This window comes from Peromyscus californicus, unplaced genomic scaffold, assembly GCF_007827085.1.
Source record: "Peromyscus californicus insignis strain IS unplaced genomic scaffold, ASM782708v3 Scaffold_13__1_contigs__length_99412109, whole genome shotgun sequence".
Lineage (NCBI taxonomy): Eukaryota > Metazoa > Chordata > Mammalia > Rodentia > Cricetidae > Peromyscus > Peromyscus californicus.
Window position 1 is genome coordinate 83,863,270 of NW_026294424.1, and position 25,135 is coordinate 83,888,404.

The window sequence follows — 25,135 nt, forward strand, 5'->3', positions numbered from 1 at the left end:
TAAAATATTATTTGTTTGATTTAATATAGTTTTGTTTGTTTGTTTGCCTATTTGTTTGTTTTCTAAAGGGAGAAAGAAAGAAAGGGCTTGGAGTTGGGTCAGTGGAGAGATTGGGCGGATCTGGGAGGAGCTGAAGGAGGAAAAACCATGATCAGAATATATTGTACATATATATATCCAATTAAAAAACAAAAGCCAAGAACACCAAAGACAATGTGCAGAAGAACAGCTCTGAAGATGTTCCTTGAGTAGGAATTAAAGATAGAAATGGACACGGAAGCTCCTGCAGCCCAGGGAGTTCAGACGACTACATCAAGGGAATGCGAGGCTGTCAGCGGCACAAGTGGAGGGTTTCTGAGTATGTGCAGATGAGCCCATAAGTATGGTGAACCATACAGGAACGTGGTAGAATTCAGGGAGTTTGCCAACTGATTGGGCAACACTGGGGCAGAGGAAAGAAATAATTCAGTAAAGAAGACAAGAAAGAGACAAGAGGCAGGACTACCTGCAAAGCCTCAGTGAAGAACAATGTAGATGACTTGTTGGCCCATGGAAGATTTAGAAGCATAAAAGAAACTACTTTGATTTAAAACCCCTTGAGTTGTTCTAGTCCAAGAGCAGAACAAACCCATTAATGATGCTTTTCAGTTTAGTGCCCACTTGGTTCCCTAGCAGTGCCTCCAAAATGACAACTTACGCTTCTGTTTTCATTGTATAGAGTAGAATAAGTACACATTTCTCCCAGGTAGTGTACCTTTACCAGTCAGTTTATTCATCAGATAGTTAGTACAGAGTGCCTGTACACACTACACACCACGTTCAGCACAGAGAACACAGGATTGAAAGAGAAATGGTGACTGCATTCTAGAACTCACGTTCCAGTTCAAGAAGGAAAGCATCAAACACCACACATGGGAAGAAGTGCTAAGTTTTATGCCGATGAAGGTATGGTGTGATAAACAACATCTCAGGGACTGAGGAGATAACTGAAGGTTTCAAGAAAAAGGAATATTGAAGATGTAGTTTTCTTAGAAAGTTGACCTGTGCCGGGTGGCGATGGCGCATTCCTTTAATCTCAGCACTGGGGAGGCAGAACCAGGCAGATCTCTGTTGAGTTCGAGGCCAGTCTGGTCTACAGAGCGAGATCTAGGACAGGCACCAAAACTACACAGAGAAATCCTGTCTCCAAAAACCAAAAAAAAAAAAAAAGAAGGAGGAGGAGGAGGAGGAAAAGAAGGAGGAGGAGGAGGAGGAGGAGGAAGGAAAAGGAGAAGAAGAAGAAGAAGAAGAAGAAGAAGAAGAAGAAGAAGAAGAAGAAGAAGAAGAAGAAGAAGAAGAAAGTTGACCTAGACAATCAGTAAGCAGAAGTATCAAAAGCTGGAGCTAAAGTGGCATGGAAATATGCTTAACTTAAATATAGCAGAAATAGAAAGTGCATAACACCTGTGTTTCAATTCTGAAATTTCCCTTCTGTGCTGGCTCATTTTATGTCAACTTGATATAAGCCAGAGTCATTGGAGAAGAGGGAACCTCAATTGATAAAATGTCCTCACCAGTCTGACTTGTGGGCAAGCCTGTGAAATATTTTCTTGATTGGTGATTGGTGTAGGAGGGCCTACCTAGCTGTGGGTGATGCCATCCTTGGTCTGTTGATTCTGGGTGCTACAAGAAAGCAGGCTGAGCAAGCCAGTAAGCAGAATTCCTCTCCTCCATGTTCCTGCCCTAACTTCTCTAGATACTGAACTACAAGCTGTAAGATGGAATAAATCCTTTCCACCCCAAGTTGCTTTTGGCTATGGAGTTTTATCACAGCAATAGATACCTTAACTAAAACACCTTCTAATATTAAGTATGTCTATTTTTCCTCAGGAGACAAAGAAGATTTTTCATGAATATGGTCTAGGTCATACATTTAAGACAGTTATGTCTCAGTACACAGAAGGATCAGTTTTTCTAGTTTCTAAATCTTAACAAAGTTTCTTGAAGAGATCATGTTTCACCAGCTGTAAACAAAGGGGAAAATGACAAAACAAATATCCTTGGTGAGATGAAGTCTATATTTTAGAAGCCTGGAGTTGCCTGCTCATAAAGTGGACTACTTTAGCATGTCCTGAGATAGGACCTATGCTAGTTAGCCAGAATATTCCAGTCAGTACCTCTAAGCACAGCCTAATCTTGTTCAATACTTAAAATCACATCTGCGTGGCCCCATCTTGCTAACACAGGACTCAGACACAGGTGGTGTAGGAGAGCACAGAGCTCAGGCTTACATTTTCAAGATGAGAGGACCTTAACCAAGAGCCAGCAAAGGACCTTTTATGATCATTATGCAACAGATTATTTTCAAAGGAAGGACTAGAATTTGGATCTAAAATATATAGTTCAATGACCTTTTTGGATCTAAGTGAATCAGATTATCTCAAAGGTGGGGTCCAAGCATTGACATTTTTTTTTCCAAAAATGATCACATGACTTTAAATACAGCTATAGGTGAGAACAAGTGTATCCCCAGTCACCCAGTGCAAGTTAACCATTTACACAAATACTCTTCACCAAGTAAGAGATACACTCTACCATGACATCTTATTGAAGCATAGTCTAATTGGGAGATGTTTTCTGAGTCAAACACACAATGCCAGTAATAAAGACTTCTGTAGATATTGTATTGTCTTCACTAGCAATGCCTTATTTGTCTGTTAGCAACAGAGTTCAGCAGTAAAAACAGGCAAGCAAACAAACCCAACTCAGTGCTGGGAAGTAGTTCAGTGGTCCAGCACTTGTTTAGCATGGGCTAGGCAGAGCTCCGTCTTCAGCACCTAAAATACAAATACATAAACAAACAAACAAGCAAATAAATAAATAAATCTAGGATCTTTGTGACAGTCCGCTTCTTTCTTAGATGTTTCACCTACAAGGTGCCCATAAAATTAAGAGAGCGGGCACCATTTAATTGGTATTTACTTATAAAGAACAATTCATGTATCTTAGAGGAGATTAAAAGGCAATCGAGTTTATGCCTAACTCTCCATCATGGATGTTTTCCACACCCAAGAAGGACGTTAACATTAAATACTTCTAAACTAACATAGATCCAGATGTAATCATAAAAAGCTATGCGAGTAATCTATCAGAAAAAAAGCAAATTTTCACACGTTAAATATGCTCATTTGAACAGTTGTTTGTTGGTTGTATGAGACACAGAATGTTTGCTGAAAGTGAAGGGTTAAAAGGTATTTTGAATGACTTTATGAAAACTCTCATTTTTAACTGTAACATATTGCTTTGGGAGCAGCAGGATCAGGGTAGGCAATGAGGCCAGGAATCTTGTGAGCAAGTACAGCTGCATCTCCACTTCTCCATCACTATCTGTCAAACACCACAGCTGCATCCCCAGCTCTCCATCACTACCTGTCAAACACCACAGCTGCATTCCCACTTCTCCATCACTACCTGTCAAACACCGAAGCTGCATCCCCAACTCTCCATCACTACCTGTGCAAACACCACAGCTGCATCCCCAACTCTCCATCACTACCTGTGCAAACACCACAGCTGCATCCCCAACTCTCCATCAATACCTGTGCAAACACCACAGCTGCATCCCCACTTCTCCATCACTACCTGTCAAACACCACAGCTGCATCCCCAGCTCTCCATCACCACTCATGCAATCAATAACCACTGAGGATTTGCAACAAGGAGACCCTTTTGTCATTAGAGCAGAACCCACCAACAGCCAAAGAAGCCACCACTTCGAACTCAGCCACATTTCTTTGTTTGCTCTCCAGCACCCTTCCTCCCTCTTAATGGGTTTGGATATCAATTTTCCCCACCTCAAACCCTGAAGACTGCAATTTTTATTTGTTTGTTTCATGGGTGGATTGTTACAGGAAACTACTTGATTCTTCCTCTCAGTCAATGCGTGTAGTACTGGGAGAAAAAGGGGGTTGAAGCTAAATTTTCACTTACTGTTTTTATTTTCTTAGCTTGCTTTAGTAGCTTTGAAAAAATTAGTTTCATTTGTAATTTTTATATGGTATTTCCCAGATATTTTCAGTTTTTTAAAGCAACACTTTTAGTCAATACATAAAACGATAGATGCAATTGTGGCATTGGGCAGTCCCACTTATGTACATCATTGCACTTTGTTCGTATTTGCGTATTTGCCCAGCTCCCATCACTCGCTATAGTCCATTCTCCTCCTCCCACCTGGTCCCCTTCCCCTGTCAAATAATCCCTTTTCTATTTCCTTGTCTCTCTCCTTCACACACACACACACACACACACACACACACACACACACACACACACACATACACACACACACACACACACACACACACACACACACGGAAGGGTTGAATACTAGGTTCTACACACTTTTAATGTAATTTTTAGGATCAAACACTCTTCATAAGCACAGTGAACAATGGAAAGTGATTGAACAAATGCTTTGCAGATGGGAACCAATTGTCGCCTTCAAAGGAAGGAACATAGAAAGTACATCATGAGGAAAGATACTGAAAACTTTCTGCAAAAAGGTGAGGCAGATCTTAGGAATAATCTTAGACTAGAAAATTCTAGAAACATGAAGTATAATGAAAACACATGACAAACCTCATCTATAGAAGCAAACCCTGAACACTGGATTCCCTAAATGGTTAGAGTGTAGTAGGATGGTGGAGGCTGGAGCCTGGCTGCTGACTTGAATTTCATCCTTCTTGTTTATGAGCCAAAAGCCTTGGACAAATATCACTGCCCCATCTTTCCCGCCCTTCTCACTTCTTCTCCCCCAGTCCATATCTCTAGCTTTTTAATAGATTTTTGTAGTAGTAGTAGTAGTAGTAGTAGTAGTAGTAGTAGTAGTAGTCCTAACTTTGGAGTTGAATCTTGTACTAAGAATTAGACAAGGATCCAGTTCCATAGATCCTCATCTCACGTATGTTGATATCCAGAATTCCCAGCAGCATTTGTTGAAGATGCCATCCTGTCTCCCACATGTATTTTTAACATCTTTGTCAAAAAGTAGGCAGCTGTAGTTTTATGGACTTACACGTGGTCATCCTATCCTCTTCCATTTGTATTTGTTTTTACATTTCTTCTTTTTATTTCTTATCTAACTAAGATCTCAAGCACTATATTGAATAAATGGAGAAAGTGGACACACTTGTCTTGTTCCTGATCTTGGTGGCAAAGCTTTGGATTATTTTCCAATTAACATGATGCTGGTGATAGCTTTGACATACACACACACACACACACACACACACACACACACACACACACACACACATAGATATATAGATATATATCCTTTATTATGTTGAGGAATGTTCCCTCCATTCAGTTTCTCCATGACTTTTATCATGAAGGGATATTGAATTCTATCAAAGTAATTTTGTGTGTGATTATTGTGATGATCATGTGATTTTTTTTGTCTTTGAGTCCATTTATGTGGCAAATCATGTTTATTGCTCTATGCTTTATGATAATGATTGAAGCCAACTTTTCCAAGATGACCAATCTTTTTTATCTTGAACTAGGTTTGCAAGCATTTTACTGAAAAATTCTCTATCTGGACATCTGCATTCAGCAAGAAAATCATGGTGTAAATTTATCTTTTCTTTCCTTCATATTTTTTTGTCTTTATGTAACTTTGGTATCAATGTGATACTGCCTTCGCTGAAGGAGTATTGAAACCTTCTTTCCTTTTCTACTTTATGGAATAGTTGAGCAGTATTGGTGTTAATATTGTTTGAATTTCTGGTAGAGTTTGGGTGAATCCATCTGGTCCTTGGGCTCCCCTCACCCCAGTTTGGAGAAATTTTACTCTGGAAACCAGCAACTGACAGACAATCTCTTATAAAAACAAGAAGCTTCTGTACGGCAGGGTGTAAAGTCGTGTGAAGAAGCAGCCACAGCGGGGAAAAGGAGTCTTCAGCAGCTGTGTCCCAGACTGAGGATTAATGGTTAGAGTACAACAAGAATTTAAACATTAAGAGAACCAAGAACTCTAGAAAAAATGGGCTATATGACTGGACAAAGAGGTTTCAAAACAATAAATACAAATGACTCGAAAACACAATTGTCAACATCGTCAGCTATGAGGGAAATGCAGATTAAAGCCATTTTAAGATTGTGCCTCATCCCTGTCAGAATGGCCGCCATCAAGAAATCAAATGACAACCAACATGGATGGGAAAGGGACCTTTATACACGGCTGGTGGGAACAGAAACTAGTGCAGTTGCTTGAGAAATCAGTCTGGAGGTTTCTCAAAAGAAAAAAAAATTAGAAATAAAACTAATTGATGAGCCAACTATGCCAATTTGGGCATAATACACACACACACACACACATACACACACACACACACACACACACACACACACACACACACACACACACACACACTACAGAGATACCCATTCATTGCTGCTGTACTCACAGGAGCTAGGAAATGGAAACAGCCTAGATACTTATCCACTGATGGATGGTTTCTGATTATGGCATCTATGCACTATGGAATTTTAAATCTGCAGGCAAATGGCTAGACCTGTGGAAAAGTTACATTGACTAAAGTCACACAGGCCCAGTGGGTCACAAAACAAAACACTTAGAAGTGTGAGAAAAAGATTTATCGAAAAGAAGACTAGTTACAAGGGCTAGGAAGGAGTTAAGAGAGGATGAGAGACGAGAGTACATGTATGAAGCTATGAACAAACTTCATTAATAAAAGTACATGCTATGATGCCATGATGAATTCGGTATTCTTTAAATATCAATATATTTACTAATCACATTACAAATTCAATATATTTAAGCAATATTAACTATGTATATGTAATCTGTAAATTATATTAAGTCTACTAATCTCTTAGAAATAATTCCACATCTGCATCAAACTGGGAATTACTGATTTGGCTGCTGTTTTAGAATCATTTGTTAGGTGGAAAATTATAACTTTATTTTATTCTCCAACTATTCTGCACACATTCAAATATGTTTTGTGTCTTTAAGAGGAAATATGATTGTACTTTATACTATGTACATGTATATTTAAATGAACGATTAATGAAAATTGTTCCTAATTATTTAAAAAAAAATTGAATACTATTTTGCGGAGGCAGTGGTAAATCTCGCCCGATGTGTCATGGTGGAGTCATTCTCGAAAAGTAATGGCTACAAAATTGAGTAAACATAGAACCAATAAAGAAAAGATTTCCTCACACCATGTTAAAAGCCGGCCAGCTAGAGACGTGGTGTGGAAAATTTTGAGAGACCTGTGAGGATTTTTTTTTCCCCTCATGCAAGCACCAGCCACAGAGTGGAAAACCTCCTTCTCCATAGACGATGCCACAGAGCTGCCCTTTGCTAAAGGGCCACCAGCGTGACCCCATTCCTCTCCCACCCCATTCTTCTTTTGAACAGAAGGCACAGCACTCTATTTGATGGAAGAAAGCAGTCCTTGCAAGTACCTGCCGGAGTCGCCGTGAGAAGCAGATGATCCCAGCTGATGACCCATTCTTTTGAGTTTTGCTTTTATTCCTCAGGCACTCGTGCTGTTTTTATTTTCGGCTCTAATCTGTAGACCAACGCTGCTATGGAGCCAAGTCTCTTTTCCTAATTCTGGCTTACCGGATGTGTGACTCCTGTCAAGGGCCCACAAAACCACAGACCATTACCGATGTCATTTTTCTCAGCTGGAGCCATTGCTGTGTCCAAGAGAAATCCCTGCAAGCCTGTCGCCATTTGCCTTTTCCACTGACTCAGATCAGCAGAGAAATCTTGCCCTTCCTCTGAAGTCATAAATCTTGATCAACTACCAAAAGCCACCTCCTAAGAAGGGGTGCTTGCATACAGGAGTGGGTACTTTCAGGGAGCATTAACTTGTTCTAGGCACTGTGCTAAACACACTACTTATCTTCTGTTTGAATTAGTTACTATTAATTCTCCACTTATGAGCCAAGCTAGAGAGACTGAGCAGGTTATTCAAGGATTTCCATTCAAATGTTCTCAATCTCAACCACTAAAAGAATGCAATATTTCTTTCTAACAATAAAGTTTGTGGACATTGAAGGCCTTGAGTGAAGGGAGAGAGAATAACAAGAAAAGGAATTTAAAAACAGTATTTTTTTTTTTCTAATTTGAGCTAGAAAATCAAGGAAAGTACTAGCCAAAACCGTTCAGGTTCCATTTTCCATCCCAATCTGTTTGTGTGCAAAGTTGACTGCTCTTAAGTCCTCCGGAGGATTAGAACAAAAAGTAAAAACAACAACACAGCAAAAATCTGTATGCCTGTGCAGATGTGAAAATAAGACCTACAAATAAAAGTCAAAGTGTACAAAGTTGATTTATCAGAAGGGCAGGTCCCAACCTTGAATTCTATGAATCTAGGGGAAAGATCCCTATGGACTTAAGCATCCCAGGCCGTGAGAACCTTGATAAATGGACTAAATCTGACTAGTTCCCTATAAAGGGCGACCATTCCCCCAAGTCTGACTCCATCAACAATGGGAAGAAACTGGCAAGAAGCAGACACATGCTGAGTTGTCCAGCCTGAGTAGGTGAACCCATTTGTCTGGCAAACCAGGGAAAGCTGAGGTAAGGACTGTTTCAGTTCACATTTGAGACAGATCTTCTCCCAAAGGCACAGGAGAAGTCATTGGAAGGTGTTGTGTAAAGGAATGCTGGATTAAAGTGATGTTTGGAGTTGTCACCTCCAAAACTTGCTGATAGATAGCAAATAGGACAGAACGAAAAACAATATAGGGCTTTCTTCGTAATTACTAGACTTTGAAGTGATAAACGTCTGAATCATGTCGGAAGCTGAGGGGACTGTGAAAGAAGACAGGCAGGCGTGAATGTGAGAAGCATTTCCGGGCATTTGAATAGGAGCAGATCACTGTAGCCAGTGACAAGCTTCAAGTATGTTCCCAAACAGGGAGTTATTCCGGCCCTAAATGGGCAAGTCACACACTCACCTCTCCAAAAGTATGTGCTGGAAACACCAGCCCTGACTGCAACAGTCACCCACAGCAGCTAAAGCCACCCACTACCCGGCAGATGACCCCACGAAGCAAACCAACCCATCTGGTTCAAGCTCCCCACCTCCTCAAGCTTGAGTCCGAAGACAGGGAGGATGGAAAAATTTGGGGAGTAGTCCCAGGCTCACTAGAAGGACATTCATTCCTCAAACTCTCCTCTCAGGTGTTCCTGAGAGGGAGGATGACATCTGGCCAGTCCTCAGCCGGCCACCACTCACCACTCCTCCCCCGGGAGCCGGAATTAGGAAACCCTGGACAACCCGCTAGTAAGTCCTCGCGTGCTGAAGCGCCTCCCCAGACTTATAAAGGTCGCTGTGCCGGGCAATTGAGCTCACTTGCCTGGTGGCGCGGAGTCACAGCGACTTGGTAGGCTCCAGTCCCTGGGTCAGCCCAGCTCCAGCTCAGCTTCAGGCTCCTGGCTCCCGCCCGCCGCCCCGCACTCTGCAAGCTGCACAGAGAGAGGAGAATGGAGACTCTCCCTACCGCTCGGGTCCTGGCGCTGCTCTGCCTGGGTAAGCCCTCGCCTCCCCAAAGAGGAGAAGGGAACGGCCCCGTGCATTTGTCATAGGACAAGTACGGAGTTGTCCACCAGGTTCAACTTAGCACTGTGTGTTAAGAGGATGTCTTCTGCGGGTCTCTCTCTCCTGTTGGCGGAATTGGAGAGGTGCGGGACGGGTTGGTGTTAAAATTGCATTTAATCGATAAATTCATTACTGGCAAATGTTCTGCGGGAAATAAACTCGCTTTTACTGGGAAAAAAAAGTTGAAAAGTTTGTTTGGTTTTTTTTTTTCACCCCTTTTGAGAATGCGGCAGTTCTAGAACACCAAAGGTATGGAAAGCACCTCTGATAATGATTTACTTTCTCCGGGTGGGGCAGGTAGAGATCGAATCAGCCCCAGCCCACTAGACACATTTGTGCAAAGGACCCTGCTTACAACCAGGCATGTGTCTGCAGCGCTGCTGGGGCCCAGGAGAACGGAGCAGGTCCAGAAGGAAGCTGCCAACAGATCAGTGACTTGTCATGGGCAGATCCCCCCAGCAGTACCAGCCTTCTCAGGGAGTCAGGCAAGCAATGTTTGAGACCACCTGCCAGAAGCCTGTAATTTAGGAAGGTGTTTTTATTATTATTATTAATAGTTTTCTTGTTTTGAGATGAGTTAGCTCTTGTGGACAAGGGCTCGAGAGTCAGGGAGATCCCACTGTAAAATTCTCTCTCTTTTTTTTTTCCTTTATCTTGTTTAATCACTTTCCCCTAATTTCTCAAACGTCAGATGATTTTAGAATTATATATGAACTTCCCCAATCTATGAACATTTTAATAAGGAAATAAAAGCCACCAGCTTCACCTTCCTGAACTTGCCATGAGACAAATTCTCCCAAGACACACTGCCTGTGCAGGATGTAACAGTTAAATTATTATTTCGACACGCCTTCTAGGGGTTGGGAGCCCTAATGAAATGCATACTATGCATAGTTAGAACTTACCTGTCTAAATGCAGGAGCCCAAGTAGAAACTGGATCTGTGGTTTCTGCCAAAGCAGAGCTAAGAAGGTCTTGACGGTAGAGTCACTGTAAACAATGTGTCTTTGCCGCCTTTGCTTTGAGGTCTCTGTGAAAGGGATAAGCTCAGCAGGGTGGCAGTCTTCCTGGAGTTAGAAATGAACCTAAAGGTCACAGTGGTGTAGTGTTTTTTTGTTTTTGTTTTTGTTTCTTTCCCACTTGCAAGGTGTATCAGAACAATGCAAGTGTCTGTCCTGTGCAGCTAGCTCAGTGAATATTCTAATGTGAGACGGCAAGAGCCTATGAATAACCTGGTTACTACCCACCTAGTGCGTGTGTGTTGTGTGTGTGTGTGTGTGTTTGTTGTCATGAAAGTGCTTAGCTCCTTTATTGCAGTACTTAATTATAGTTCACCCATTTCGTCAGCTGCCAAGCCCATTTCCAGATGAGCTAGGTCAGTTTCTGTTTTCCCAGTCTGTTGAGATACTTCTTGCCACTAGAAAAGTTCCTGTTCGAAGTTCTATGCTGTATCACTCTAGTCTGGTATGCAGGGGTTATTGTATGATTCCAAAGTCATATAGGAAATAAAACGCAAGGCCACGTACAGTATCGGAATTTGTGCCCCTCCCAAAGAAAAGGTTGGTTTAGAAATCTCAGACTTTGTCCCTCAAAGGAAAGTGAAATTTTGGATTTAAATGTACTTTTATTGCTTTTGTGGAATGTCTGTGCCTTTATGATTATGAGAGTAAAGTTCTCTCATCTATCCCCAATGCAAGCAGTTTCAAGTAGCTACATACAGTCATTTCACTGCTATTGCATTTTATAACCCTTTGATATCAATGCTCTTGTTTTATGCACGAGGAAACTGACCCAAGTTCCCTTACAAAATAGACGATAAGCTGAGAGAGGTCAGGTCTAAGTTAACTAGCATTTTTAGTTTAATGAACATTAAGTAAAAGATGGAAATAGCCCAGTTAGAAATGGTTTTCTGAATAATGTGTAATTTTACAGCTGAATTACCCTTTCAACCTTGTGATTGTTCTAGAGAGAGTAAGAGACATTTTTATTTTGAGTTCTGCAGTTATGTATAGGGATACTTGATCTGAAGTCAAACATTTTCATTCATGTTCATATGGGTTTTTGAGAATATTCATTAGTGAAGATGATTTGGTCTGGCTTCACTACATGGTGAGAGAATTAAGCAGAGCAAATGGTCTTTCTCAAAAAGACAAGAAACATAATCTCAGTGAGACAATGGGCTTGCCTTCTGTTGACCTGGAGAGTTTATGATCTACCTGACTCTTGGCATAATGCAAGAAGACACACCTGGGCAGAAACCATGCTGACAGTGCTCCCCTGTCCGAATTTTGACCCAGGTACCCCAAGTGTCTTCTGCATTGTCTTGCCATGTGAGCACCTTAGATAATTGGAGTGTCTGGTTCAGCACTGGGATCCAAATCCAGGAGGCAGGACAAGAACTAGCTATTACCAAATGCCTGCTGTGGGTCAGCCAGGTTTTGTGTTAGGCATCTTAAACCCTAATCATTTCACTTTACCCTAAAAATCATTGAATAAGGCCAAATATGATGGTGCATTTTTGACAAATGCAGACACTAAGACTCAGAGAAGTCAAATACCTCACAAAGGCTTAGGGACTGGGGGCAAACAACAAAATTTAAGGTCACTCTTTAGCAGGGGCAAACATTCAGTAGGTTCAAAGGCTAGTGGGAATAATCAAAATAGCAGGCTCTAACAGAGAAACTCCAGTGTTACCTAGGGCTGCCCCAAGGCTTAGAACCTGTTCTGAGTGCAGCTCATATATCTAAGTGGGCTTGCTGGCTCCTTGTGCAGAACCAAGCAGAGGAAACACATATCTGTCATTTTAACCTAGGCTAAGAAAGCTAATTTTTTTTTTACATAATATCCATATTTTATCCACATAGTTCTTAGATAGGAACTTCATTATGAAGTAGTCATCGAAGCCAACTGGTCTTTTGTCTCTTATTTTCCAAAGCATATCCTAACTAAGGTAGGCAGGAAGAGAATATCTTATATTTTTATTCCTCGAGTCTTTGCGTAATTGTGGATTTTTCTGTCCAGTTTCGTGAATTTCCCATTTCCTGAGCTGAGATGCAGATGTGGGGAGTCCTCTCTAAGGAGATTTGAATGAAGGTGTGGCTTCCTCATTTGCACTCTAAATATAGGGGTATGCAAATTGTCTGTTAATATGGCTGTAAGTGCTATTAGGAACACTGCCCTGGAAGACAATGGGAAGGCCCCCTGACAACCATCACCTTGGTATGGAAATGCAATCCTGGGACATTTGAAAAAAAATGAGGTAATGCAACAGACTCAGTGTCCTCTGGCAAAACAGTTTGTGTAAGTCTGGGTGTCTAGTTACAAAGTAGTTAAAGGCTCAGTTGCATTCTAGGTTAAAGTAATGATTTAATTAACCAGCATACTATTTCTAATATTCAAGCTCATCTGACATTTGTTCCTAAAAAGAATGTTATTGCTTAGCCTCTTAGGTAAAAAATGGGAGTTATGAATGAGATATGAAAGTTATGGACACACAAGCTTGTGTGTACATACGCATTTATTGTGTATGAGAACTTTGTAATTTCTAATTGAAAGGCTCAGTGATGAAGCACGCATGTGTCCATCCTGCCCACCTGTTCCTCTGGTGCTTCTCTCATCATAACTCATAGCAAGTCTGTATCTACACAGGGTTAGTGGGGACATAATGGAAGTAACAGGTTATGCTAAATATCAGCGTTGGCTGGCTTTATAATTAGATTGAAGCCTTATCTATTTCTCACCACTACATTTTGATTTAACCAGTGATACGTACCTGAGACAGAAGATATCTTGAAATTGATGGATAGTTTCTGGAAATCCTATGCTTTGATTCCAATTAAGTCTGGTATAATCCCCCACCCCTTGTATCCCTGTTTCTCTGTTATAGACTATATTACTGATAATATGCCTACCCAACTCCTCATTGCATCTATACTGTGAGTATATGTGCATGGAGAGGGAGAGAGAGAGGAAGAGAGGATGGGAAGAAGGGAAATATGACAGGGAAGACAGGGGAATATTGAACAGTGATAAGACTTAATGATGGTAGCCAGTGGGAGAGTGAGGAGTAATCTAATCCAAACATTGCCCTTCCCTCCACCTGACCTCACTCCCTGCTCTCTGTTTCTAGAGATAAGGAATTTCTTAGTAGGGGGAGTAAAATAAACTGAGCTAGAACTGGAGACCAAGTCTTGGCAGTCTGGTGAAGGATTTTTAACATTGATGTTACAGATATGGATGGGCTAATTCTCTGTGGTGGGCTATCCTGAGAAGGGGGTTCAGCAGCAAACCAGGGTTTCACTTACTAGCTGTCCTTAGCACCTCCTACCATGACAATCATAAATCCCTCTAGACCTTGTCAAACATCTTTGGCTGACAAAATTGCCCCTAGTTGAGAACCACTAATCTAATATATTCTTTTATTGTCACCCATAATTCACAGGTTGAATTACCAAGACAAAGAACATTCATGTTAGTGGTAATCTAGATACCAATTTTAGTGTTTTAAAAATCACCTTTGGGGGTTCCGTGATAGAGTACTTCTCTAGCATGAGCAGAGTCCTGTTTGATGTTGACACCACAAACCCCATCAACTTAGTAAAAAGTCTATTGCTGGTTTTAGCAGCACTTGAATCCTGTTCACACAGGGGTCATGAGAGCTTTCTTCAGTCATCGCACAGCTGGTCCCCTGCTCCTCCTGGTCCACCCCTGCTCCTCCTGGTCCACCCCTGCTCCTCCTGGTCCACCCCTGCTCCTCCTGGTCCACCCCTGCTCCTCCTGGTCCACCCCTGCTCCTCCTGGTCCACCCCTGCTCCTCCTTGTCCACCCCTGCCCATTCACAATACTAAACTTACCCCTTTCCTCCAATTTATTTTTCTCTTTTCTTGACCATTTCTGTCTGTCTCTAATAACAATTCCCCAATTTTCTATTTTTTTTCATTCCATACTGTTTCCTTGGAATATGTAAAAGGCTTCCATACATACAATAATATCTCATTTGACTTTGAAATAGGTGTCTCCAGAACCTTCCATGCTCCTTTACACTGGCTGGATCTGTATTCTCAATGACCCCATACACACATATAGGTGGTGTATGACCTTCAGACTTGAATCCAATCACTCACTAAGTCCTTCCTTCATGCCTTTACTCACGATTGCCACAAATCTACTGTCCTGACTGTTTTCTGTACATGTAAAGGTACTGTAAACTTGGTATGATCTAAATGGATGCTTAGCATTCTTTATGTACTCTCCGCTTTCTTTATCATCACCCTAGATATGGAACACTGTTGAATATATAAAGAACAGGAACTATGTCTCTCTCTTTCTCCATCTTGTTCAGTCTCACAAATAGAAAGTGCTCAATAGACATGTATTAATTAAATATCATTTCATACATCTAATGAACTAGAAAGCAGCATGGGGCAAGTTGCCTTATTCCTCTTATAGATAAACCTTTCTTGTGTATGTGCCTCTCACTAAAGTCTTCTCCAATGTGAACCTAGTCTATATATTCACAAAATACATCTTTATGAAGGAAGAGTCTTGAGAATCTTCCAATATGTACTTATGTTATGTAGGTTCTCTGGGTGAAAATGAATTACCTTGATGACTTTTTAAAGGACCCACTCATGACTAGATATAGTTGACCATGTCTGTATTCCCAGGACTCCGTAGACTGGGGTAGGGGGTTTGAAAATTTAAGGCCAGCCTGAGATACATAGAGAGAACTTGTCTTTTAAAACATCGAAGTGTGTTTAAATGATTTTGTCTATGGTCATTTTCGTGTGCATGTGCACACATGTGTGTGTATGTATCTGGGTGTGTTTGTGTATGTGTTCACTAATTAAAACTTTATCCTCATGAAAAGATTCATGTTGGCATCCAGAATTGACAGAAAAAGCAAACTGGTTTGCATGCTTCTAGAAATGTCATGAAATATTCTAAGCTTCAGCCATCACTGTGACTACAATGAAAAGACACCAAGTGAGAAACACCAGAACCCAACTGTTGATCCTGTATGAGGCTTCTCTTTCAACATTAAAGATTTACGTCTCTGATTTGAATCAATGAGAGTAGAAGCAAGATGGAAGGAAGCACATTTGCAAAAGGCTGTAAAAAGTCTACCCATGTTAGATTATCTCAAGGAAAAAAATTCCAATAGAATTCAAATAACACTCTACAGATTCATTTCCAGCTCATAGAAAAACCATGTCTCATCTTTAGAATTCTAAGACATAAAATTCCCAAACACCAAGATTAATGTTCTACCCCTTATCCAACAGTTCTCTCATTTTCTTTCCTAATGGAAACACTTCTATTATGAATGAGATATCCACCATGTACCATGTAAAACACATTTTTCCTTTACAATTAAACTCATTCTTAGCTTGAATCACTTTATTGTATCATTTGATAACTCAAATACATAAGCACTTTAAAGTATGGTTTAGAAGTTCCTACTGAAATTATGGAATAAAAATTAATGCATACAGTTGGAAAATGGCATATTAAATCTTTCCTTGCCACTCGCCAAGAAAAATTTCTTGGATCTTTTAAAACTCAAAAATAAAGGAAATATTTGGATATCTGCATTGCATTGTATCAATCTCTTGTGCTGTTTTATCTCAAATATAGGTTTTTTCCTTACATTTAGCTTTAAATGATGCTTCAATATAAGGTTAATAATTAAAAATTATAGGAATAGAGTGATTGTATAAAACAAGATTAGCATATATATGTGTGTATATACATATATACACATAGGTACATACACACATATACATATGTATGTATGTATGTGTATATATATATATACATACATACATACATACACAAACGTATTGTCTGAAATACAGATTGTTACTTGGAAGCACAGAAAGATATTTTCATGACCTGATTTGACAGATTTGTGCTATTTTAACCAAGAAAAAGCAAGACATTATCAAACCGTGAAACTAAAACAAAAAGAAATGCACATTCACTTCCTTCACGTCTTCTAAGGGAGCAAGATGCAATCGGTCAACTCCAATATGAACCTAGTCCGTATATTCACGAACTACATCTTTATAAAGGAGGAGTCTTGAGAATCTTCCAATATGTACTTATGTAGATTCTCTGGGTGAAAATGAATTACCTTCAAGACTTTTTAAAGGGCCCATTCATGACTAGATACAGTAGACCATGTCTGTATTCCCAGGACTCCATAGACTGGGATGGGGGTTTGAAAGCTTGAGGCCAGCCTGAGCTACATAGAGAGAAATTGTCTTTTAAAACAATATTAAAGTGCGTTTAAATGACTTTGCCTATAGTCACCAAGCTAGTGTGACCATGGGAAAGGGATTCATAGCGGATTCGTCTACCTGTTTGGGCCAGGCAAAATACCATGATTCATAGTGAGTTTGCTGTTCTGGTCTAAATATCCTGAAAGATTTCATTGGGAAAAGAAGGTGAACACCTCCCATTCATTAACATCCTTTATTTTTATTTGCTTGATTGTTTTCTAAAGAAGCTATTTTTCTGCCCGAGGCTTGGGAATGTTTTGCTGACGTGGTTTTCTCTTCTAGTCACGGAATCCCGGCTTCTTCTCTATTGGTCTTCTAGATGAACCCCCGCCCCCGTACCCCTGCATCCCCGCTCCCCCAGTGTCATTACTAGGAAACAGGTCAGAAGAAACTGTAGGCAGTGAGGACACTTCCTATGTCTGGTATTCTGCTTGACTGTTGGGCAGCAGGTCCCGGCACTCCAGGGCCCACGGCAGTCAGGGTTATCCCCATTCCAGTGAGGTGATCCTACTCAGACTCTCCCACGCACACGCACGGTCCCCATCATTGCTTAAGGGTGTAGGTTGGGCCCTGACTCACGGGGAAGAGGCGAATTGCATCCTGTGAGTCAGTGGCTCCACTTCCTGCTGGCATATTTGAGATTTCACTGAAATGCAACCACCAAAAGGTGAACGGAGAGATGAACAGGGAACATCACATTCCTAAACCCACTTGGAGCTGTGACCCAGATAATAGTCCCTGGAGTGACTTTGGTCTTTGTTTTTCATAGTGAAGTTGAAATTCTGAGCACCAGTGTCATAGGTCATATACCTATGTCACCTTGCACAGACTTCCTCAGGATCTTAGCAACCAGTATCAATGTTGTCACCACATCAGATTTTGACACAGACATTATCAAAAAAAAAAAAAATTAACCCAGTGAATTACTTTAATAGCAGGAATCCTTGTAAGGGACCAAAAACTCAAGTAAAATATTTACAGTTTAACCGTAGATTGTTATACACAAACCCACTAAAATCGTGGAAAACGTAAGACCAAGAACTGAGTGGTTATTTCACTAGGACTCATTCCTTCCCTATATAACTTTAAAAAAATAACTACCAGGCTGGCACTTAATGATACAGTGCCTGCCTAGTATGGCAATACTCTAGGTCCTATTCTCACCGGGGAAAAGTTTTGCAAAAGCAGCAGGAGCGGATATCACAGTCTTCTGTGGATGAGCTTTTCAACCCTCTAAACACCACATTTACTCCTCTGTTCCATTTCCAAAGTCTTGTGGCAGGCACAGCTAGGGACCAGTGAAGACCCCTGGTTTAAATCAGTTCACTCAGTTAAACCCGAGATAGATGATTCAGACCCGTTTCTTCTGTTCACTGGCCTTACATGTCTATGATAGAGTGCGACCCTGCCCTTTAATATGATTATTTATGATTTCATCTGCAAAATATTCTGCTGGTGGATGAACACAGCAAGTCTCACAGAACCTGTCCCAAGCAATGGAACTGTCTCCACATGAGCATCACCGGCAAGGGGAGGCCAGTGTTCATGGAGGCACACCCTGGGCTGAACGTTCTGTAATCTGCAAAGACAAATATTTCACCTGTGGCCTGAGCAACTAGGAGCTTACAACAGAAGAAAAACTAACAACTTCTAAAACTTTAACAAACAACAACCAAGCACTGAATAGCAGCAGTTGGAATCAGCTGCAGCCTATAGCAGGGGCGGGCAGGGAGCAGTTGAAAGCAATTTTAAGCAGGAAATGCTCATCCTGACATCACTGACATCAACACCTTCCCCCCCCCCCCCCCCCCCCCCCCCCCCCCGTGTGACTTCTAAATAAAGGATGAAGGATAATGGGCTTGGACAAAGAAACTAGTATTCCCCCCCCCCCCCCCCCACACACACACAAAGGTGCTTTCCTAGAGAGAGACTTGAAATGTCTCCTCCAGTGCTTTCATTGACTAAAGTCCAGGGAAGAACTGGGTGGAGTCGGGAGGTGGGAGTGTGGGGTTGGAGGTGGGATGTGTGCGTCAAGGATAAAATCATGTGCAACCAGAAGCCCGGTTTGTGTTGAGAAGACTGTCTAGGTTGAAGGGTTTAATTCTTCAGTACAGTGCATGGTGAAATCATACTGAGAAGTACAACAAAACTGATGTGGACTGGAATCCAGCTCCTCCTCCAAATCACACATCTCTGGCCCCAGCTACGCAGAAAACAGTCTGCATCTCTGTTTAACTGACAGTGCAATTCAGACTCTGGTCTTTTTTTTTTTTTTCCTTCTTCTTCTTTTTGGTCATTTAAAGAAGATTAATTTTGGTTTATAATAGCAATTCATATTGTGTGGAGAAATGTGACTGGAGAACAGATGCTTCTAGAACTTTCAGTGGCTTCAAATCATGGAAAGAATACAAAGCTAATGCCTTAGGTCTTGTCTTCTGTGGTCATTCGATAAGTGATTTTGTGTAAGACGTTTAATTTGCACATAATCTTACTGTAAACCAGTAGAGGGCACTGCTTGGATAGTTTATTCAAATTAGAAGCTAGAAGTTGACTGCTGGGAATATTTATGGGACTCTCTGATATGCCAGGTATTTCTGGGGAAAAAATATTCCATTTCAGTCTCCCTAAAACTTTGCAAGAAAAATTGAGAGTTGGGGAAGTGATTTTTGTGTCCAAGTAGTACAGATCAAGTTTTCTCACACCATTATCATTTTACCATTCTTTTGACTATCTATGATGCAAAAAATACTGTTTTTTAGTTAGTCTAGAGTGTTCCATGTGAAGTTCATCAGAGTCAATGTTATTACCCATTCCCAAATTCTATCATGTGGGCCATTTAATATGTGTTATTGGGAGAAGTTATTTAAGCTCTTTATGCTCAGTAGTTTGTTTGTTTTTCTATTATGTCTGATAGAAGTAATAACATCTTCCTTAGCATCACTGAGAGCATAAAGTGAGATAGCATGGATAAAATGAATGGAACACTCCCTCTACACAGTTCGTGTTTGAGGCTTGTCAATTGCTGCTGTTACTACTACCACCAGTATAGGCATTGACTGCGTAATAGTAATCCCTACAGGCCAGAAAGAGAGTTGGAGTGCAAATACCCAAAGATTAAACAGGAGAGGAAAAGTGCTCTTGCATAAACTGGTATATAATTAGAGGGCTCTTCTTATCATGTTTCCTATACAATTCAGAAATGGCTTGAGTCATTCTGACACCTAATTTCCAACATTTATCTTTTTACTCAATGAGACAGTTGTTTCAATTTCACTGTGCTGAGAGAGACTGGATGGTAGGGCATGCACAGCTTGGCATGGTTTAGCAGTTTCTTCTTGTGTTAGATAAGACATACAGATGGCCCGCCTGTATCCATGGGTTCAAAATATTTGAAAATAGTGTCTATACTGAACCTAATCAACACAATGTAACAGGAATCACATAGCATCTGCATTGTATTGGGTTTTAGATGTGATCTGGAGATAATTTAAGGTGCACCAGGAGGCACACTCAGGTTATATATAAATCCTATACCAGTTTATGAAAGGGACTTGAACATCTGAAAATTTAGGTGTCTGTGGGAATGCTAGAGCTAATCCCCATGAACAATAAAGGGCAACAGTATTCTCATTTTATCTAGATTATATTTTGTAAATTAAGATCTATTTTCAGAAGGGATCACTTATTTTCAATTATACGAATGTTTTCATAAATTATTTACTGTTATCACTTTGATGAACTGACTTCTTAAAACAAAACCTCTCAATATATATGGAAGACATGTAGAAATTTAGTGAAAGCTGTTTTTCTTGAATCATTAATTATGTATTCTATCTTCCATAACTAGGTTTCCACCTTCTACAAGGAGTTATCAGCACAACTGTGATTCCATCATGTATCCCAGGGGAATCCGAGGACAACTGCACAGCTTTAGGTAAGCCTGATGTCATGAAAATAGCATCAGCATTTGATGCATTTGTAAATGAAATGTAAATATAAATACATGCTAATGAAGCAAAAGGAAGGGACTCTTGCTGTATCGATGTTTAACTTTATAATTAACTAGAGATCTGGAGAAACTTCATGAAGAAGTAACACGGGGAGAAAGATAGGACATGTAGTTATAGACAAAAACAATTGAGTTTTAGAAAGACGTACAATAAGGAAAATCATATTCAGTATAAAGCCATTATCAGAGAACATTTGAAGGGACAATTCCCTTGAAGAACAGGAAACTGTGAACTTCATACACAGCACATTTCCCTGGATAGATGTAGCATGTCAGAGGAGCGAATGTTCTTATTCCATTTCAGTCATAGTATTCAGGAGACGTTTATGGAGTGCTCGGTATGAATCAGCATCATGTTAAGGCAGAAATACAAAGCTGAATGGTGAACAGTCATTGTTCCCCCAAGGGGAACATGGTCCAAGGGAACGCTCCATGTTTTGGCCTGAGCTGGATACAGACGCCAGAGGGGGTTCTAGGTTATCCACTTCTTTCTTGTACATCACCATCAAGCTTTCAGGAATTTTGTCAACCTCTCTCCACCACTGCTTTTTTTTTTCTTTCTCTTTTAGTTACTTGGGCATGAAAAAGTACTCCAATCAGTGTGCTTTCTTTGGATAATTTTCTGTCTGTCTGTCTTTTGAAAATTAAATCCTCAAGTCATTTTGTTTAGCCTGTTGTGTGTTCAGGTGTTTGTTTATTGTTTGGGGGGCCTGCTTATGTTCGGGTGTTTGGGAGTTTTTGGCTGGGGAAATGTGGTAATTAGAGCAACTCCTGGACCCTGAAAAATTCTCCACTGCTGACCTCTGACCTGTCTGCTGAAGCTGCGTAGAGGTTACTATTATTAAAGGATAATTATGCACTCGGAGTCCCATCACACAAGTCATTCAACTTTCCATTCTCTTCACAGTTCAGATGGAAGACAATCCCCATGTGGCTCAGGTGTCCATCACAAAGTGCAGCCCTGACATGGACAGCTACTGCTTTCATGGACAGTGCATCTACCTGGTGGACATGAGTGAGAACTATTGCAGGTAACGTGACGCCATTGAGCAGATGCGACAGTCGGAAGCCTACACTTTCCTTCCTTTATATGTAGTTACCGTATGTCTATGGGCTGTTGAAATGTGCTTCATCTACACTATTAAAAACTTTATTACTTCTTTGAAAATTAGAAAGCAAATATAATATTTCGATCTGCACAGATAATTTGGGGTGCATAATAATGAGGGGAACTTCAGATGCCTCCCCTCTCACTACAATGGCAACTCCACCTTTATGAATCAATTCTACTAATTAGAACAAAAAAAACCCCTTATATCTATACAATTAAACCATTCTAGATGTCTAGTACCTTAGCAGTCACATCAGACTTTCCACTTGCCTCCGGAGTTAAGTCCTAGAAGCTGTAGGGAGCCATTTTGTTAGCATTGACCCAACTCTTGAGTTCAATTTTTGAATTCATTTTGATAACTTTAAACAAATCTTGCTGGTTTCTTTTTTTGCAATGAAGACTTAGTTCTTATAACACTAACTCATAACATGACTTTATTTTAAAATAATTGATTGTCTTTGCAATTTTTTTTAGATGTGAAGTGGGCTATACTGGTGTCCGGTGTGAACACTTCTTCCTAACCGTTCACCAACCCTTGAGCAAAGAATACGTTGCGTTGACAGTGATCCTCATTCTCTTGTTCCTTATCATAACCGCTGGGTCCATATACTATTTCTGCAGATGGTAAGCCACTTAGTTTTATTGCCTATTTTTTTTTTAATTACCTGATAACACACCCACAAACTGCTTGAAATCTAAACGTAGCATGAGAGGAATAAGATGGAATCTTCACTGTGCTGGTCACAAAAATGCTTTGCTGCATTACACGTGGGCTTCATTAATTACTAACCTTTACTTCCTGCTTATGTGCATGGAAAGGTCAAAACAAGGAATGTCCATTTCCCTATAAAATACAGACTGAAAATTTCATTCTCTAATAATTAGGATTCTCCCCCCTACAGTTATATTATCACAAAACAATACCTGAGAAGGAACTAAAGATTGTCAAGGTTTTTTTTTTTTTTAATTGGACTGGACTTGTTAAGGAGTATGCATAGTTAATAGTGCCCTTAAATATCTTTCCAGTTTATTCTTCTTAGTTTGAAGTTGGTACAAATTATTTACTGAATTTTTTCCTGAAAAACATTGTCTGGATTTTGTTCTAAATAGGCATCTGATGATAATGACTTCCTAATTAGAATTTGAGCATAGTGCCTGTACTGAACCTAAACAACACAATGTAACAGGTATCACATAGCATCTGCTTTGTGTTAAGCTTTAGATGTAATCTGGAGATGCTCTACTGGACCCTAGGAGACCCCTTCAGGTTCAAGGCATCTAATCAGATGTGACAGAACTGAACACTGCTGAGGGAAACTGATGGAAAAAGATGTTGGAGAATTCCTCCTGCCGTTTCACAGCTTTGTGCTTGTATAAAGACCTTAGAAAAAAAACTTTCATGGTGTTCACTGTTTAACCGTGTCCACTTCTTACCAAATCTGATGGCCTGCAGGACATTGCCCTCTTGCTCTCTCGATTTTTCCTATCGCCTGACCTAAGCGTAGTCACTCTGGCCATTTTGGAAAACACTCCTTTTTGTTTTGTTTTTTTGAGACAGGGCTTCTCTGTGTAGCTCTAGTTGCCCTGGATCTCACTCTGTAGACCAGGATGGTCTTGAACTCAGAGACTCACCTCAGGAGCCTCTGCCTCCAGAGGGCAGGGGATTAAAGGCATGTGCCCTCATTGTCTGGCTGGATGCCCTTTTCTGAATGTGCTTGTGGAGTCCATGTATTTGTTTCAGAGTTTGTTTTTTATATCTGTTAATTACAGCACTGTTTCCTTTCTTCTAGGTACAAATATCGAAAAAGTAAGAAATCAAAGAAGGAATATGAGAGAGTGACCTCTGGAGACCCAGCGCTGCCACAAGTCTGAACATCACCATCAAATTATGAACAGGGATGCCTAGCATACCTGGATAATGTTAATATTTCATTTTCTTAATAATATTTATGTCGGGTCATGTGTCAGGTCAATAACTGTATATTTTTAATACACTTGGAAAGTTTTATTTTTGACAGACTATTTGCTAATATATTATATGTAAAATATTTAATATCAAAAGAAAATTGATATTTTTGTAAGACTTTCCTGAGTGAAATGTTTTATTGAAAAGCGTCAAAGCTGCCAGGCGGTGGTGGCGCACGCCTTTAATCCCAGCACTCGGGAGGCAGAGCCAGGCGGATCTCTGTGAGTTCGAGGCCAGTCTGGGCTACCAAGTGAGTTCCAGGAGAGGCGCAAAGCTACACAGAGAAACCCTGTCTCGAAAAACCAAAAAAAAAAAAAAAAAAAAAAAAAAAGAAAAGCGTCAAAGCCCATTCAGCTGGTGCAGTGCTTAGAAGTGAGCAATGCCCAGTCTGTTGCAAGTGACATTCCTGTAAGCCTAAATAATATAGTCAAATCAATCACATAAGTAATTTGTTTTCTACTTCTCAGATCTGTGATAATTGACTTGACTATATTATGGCTTGGCACAGCGGTTGGCACCACTGCACACTTGAGCCACCTCATCCTGGAGAGGAGGTCTTTTCGCCGTCTCTGCTATATGGCACAGGTGTGCCTAGAGGGGATAAAGGAAAAGGCCCTGTACTCATCCACCTGGACTATCGCATCCATTGATGTCGAGGACGTCATTATGTGAAGTCATTGTTGAATATCAATCAGAAAACCCACATTTGAAGGAAATTTGATCTCCATTTTAGATTATTTTTATAGGGAATTTACAGAAGAATTACAGGATTAAATCAGAATCCAAAGTCAAATTAATCATAATTTTAAAATACAACAGGATGCTAGTCAGATCTTACTTAATATGGAAATGTACTTTTTTATTTTATATTCAAGAGGTTTTGTTTGTTTGTTTTTTCTTTTTGTTTTGTTATTGTTGTTGTTTTTCTTTTTTAACCCAGAATCTCACTCTTTAGTCCAGATTGGCTCCAAGCGCATGGTAATTCTCCTGCCTTAGCCTCCAGATTCTGGGATGATAGGCCCACATTACCATGCCCAGTTTCAAAAGAGTTTTTGCTAACAAATAGTTCAGTCAATATCTTATTCCACATTTTAAAGTTACATTTAAAAAACATATATCTGAATACAGGAAGTGAGGGAAA

The 25,135-nt window shown here is 40.3% G+C and overlaps 1 protein-coding gene across 1 annotated transcript; it reads left to right on the forward strand.

Moving 5' to 3' along the window:
• Nucleotides 1-267: 267 nt before the first annotated feature.
• Ereg (epiregulin) lies at nucleotides 268-23,900 on the forward strand. Its single transcript, XM_052735833.1, has 5 exons — nucleotides 268-358; nucleotides 20,756-20,842; nucleotides 21,825-21,948; nucleotides 22,503-22,652; nucleotides 23,819-23,900. The coding sequence occupies exons 1-5, from the start codon at nucleotides 268-270 to the stop codon at nucleotides 23,898-23,900; spliced, it is 534 nt and encodes a 177-aa protein (XP_052591793.1).
• The last annotated feature ends 1,235 nt before the right edge of the window (nucleotides 23,901-25,135 follow it).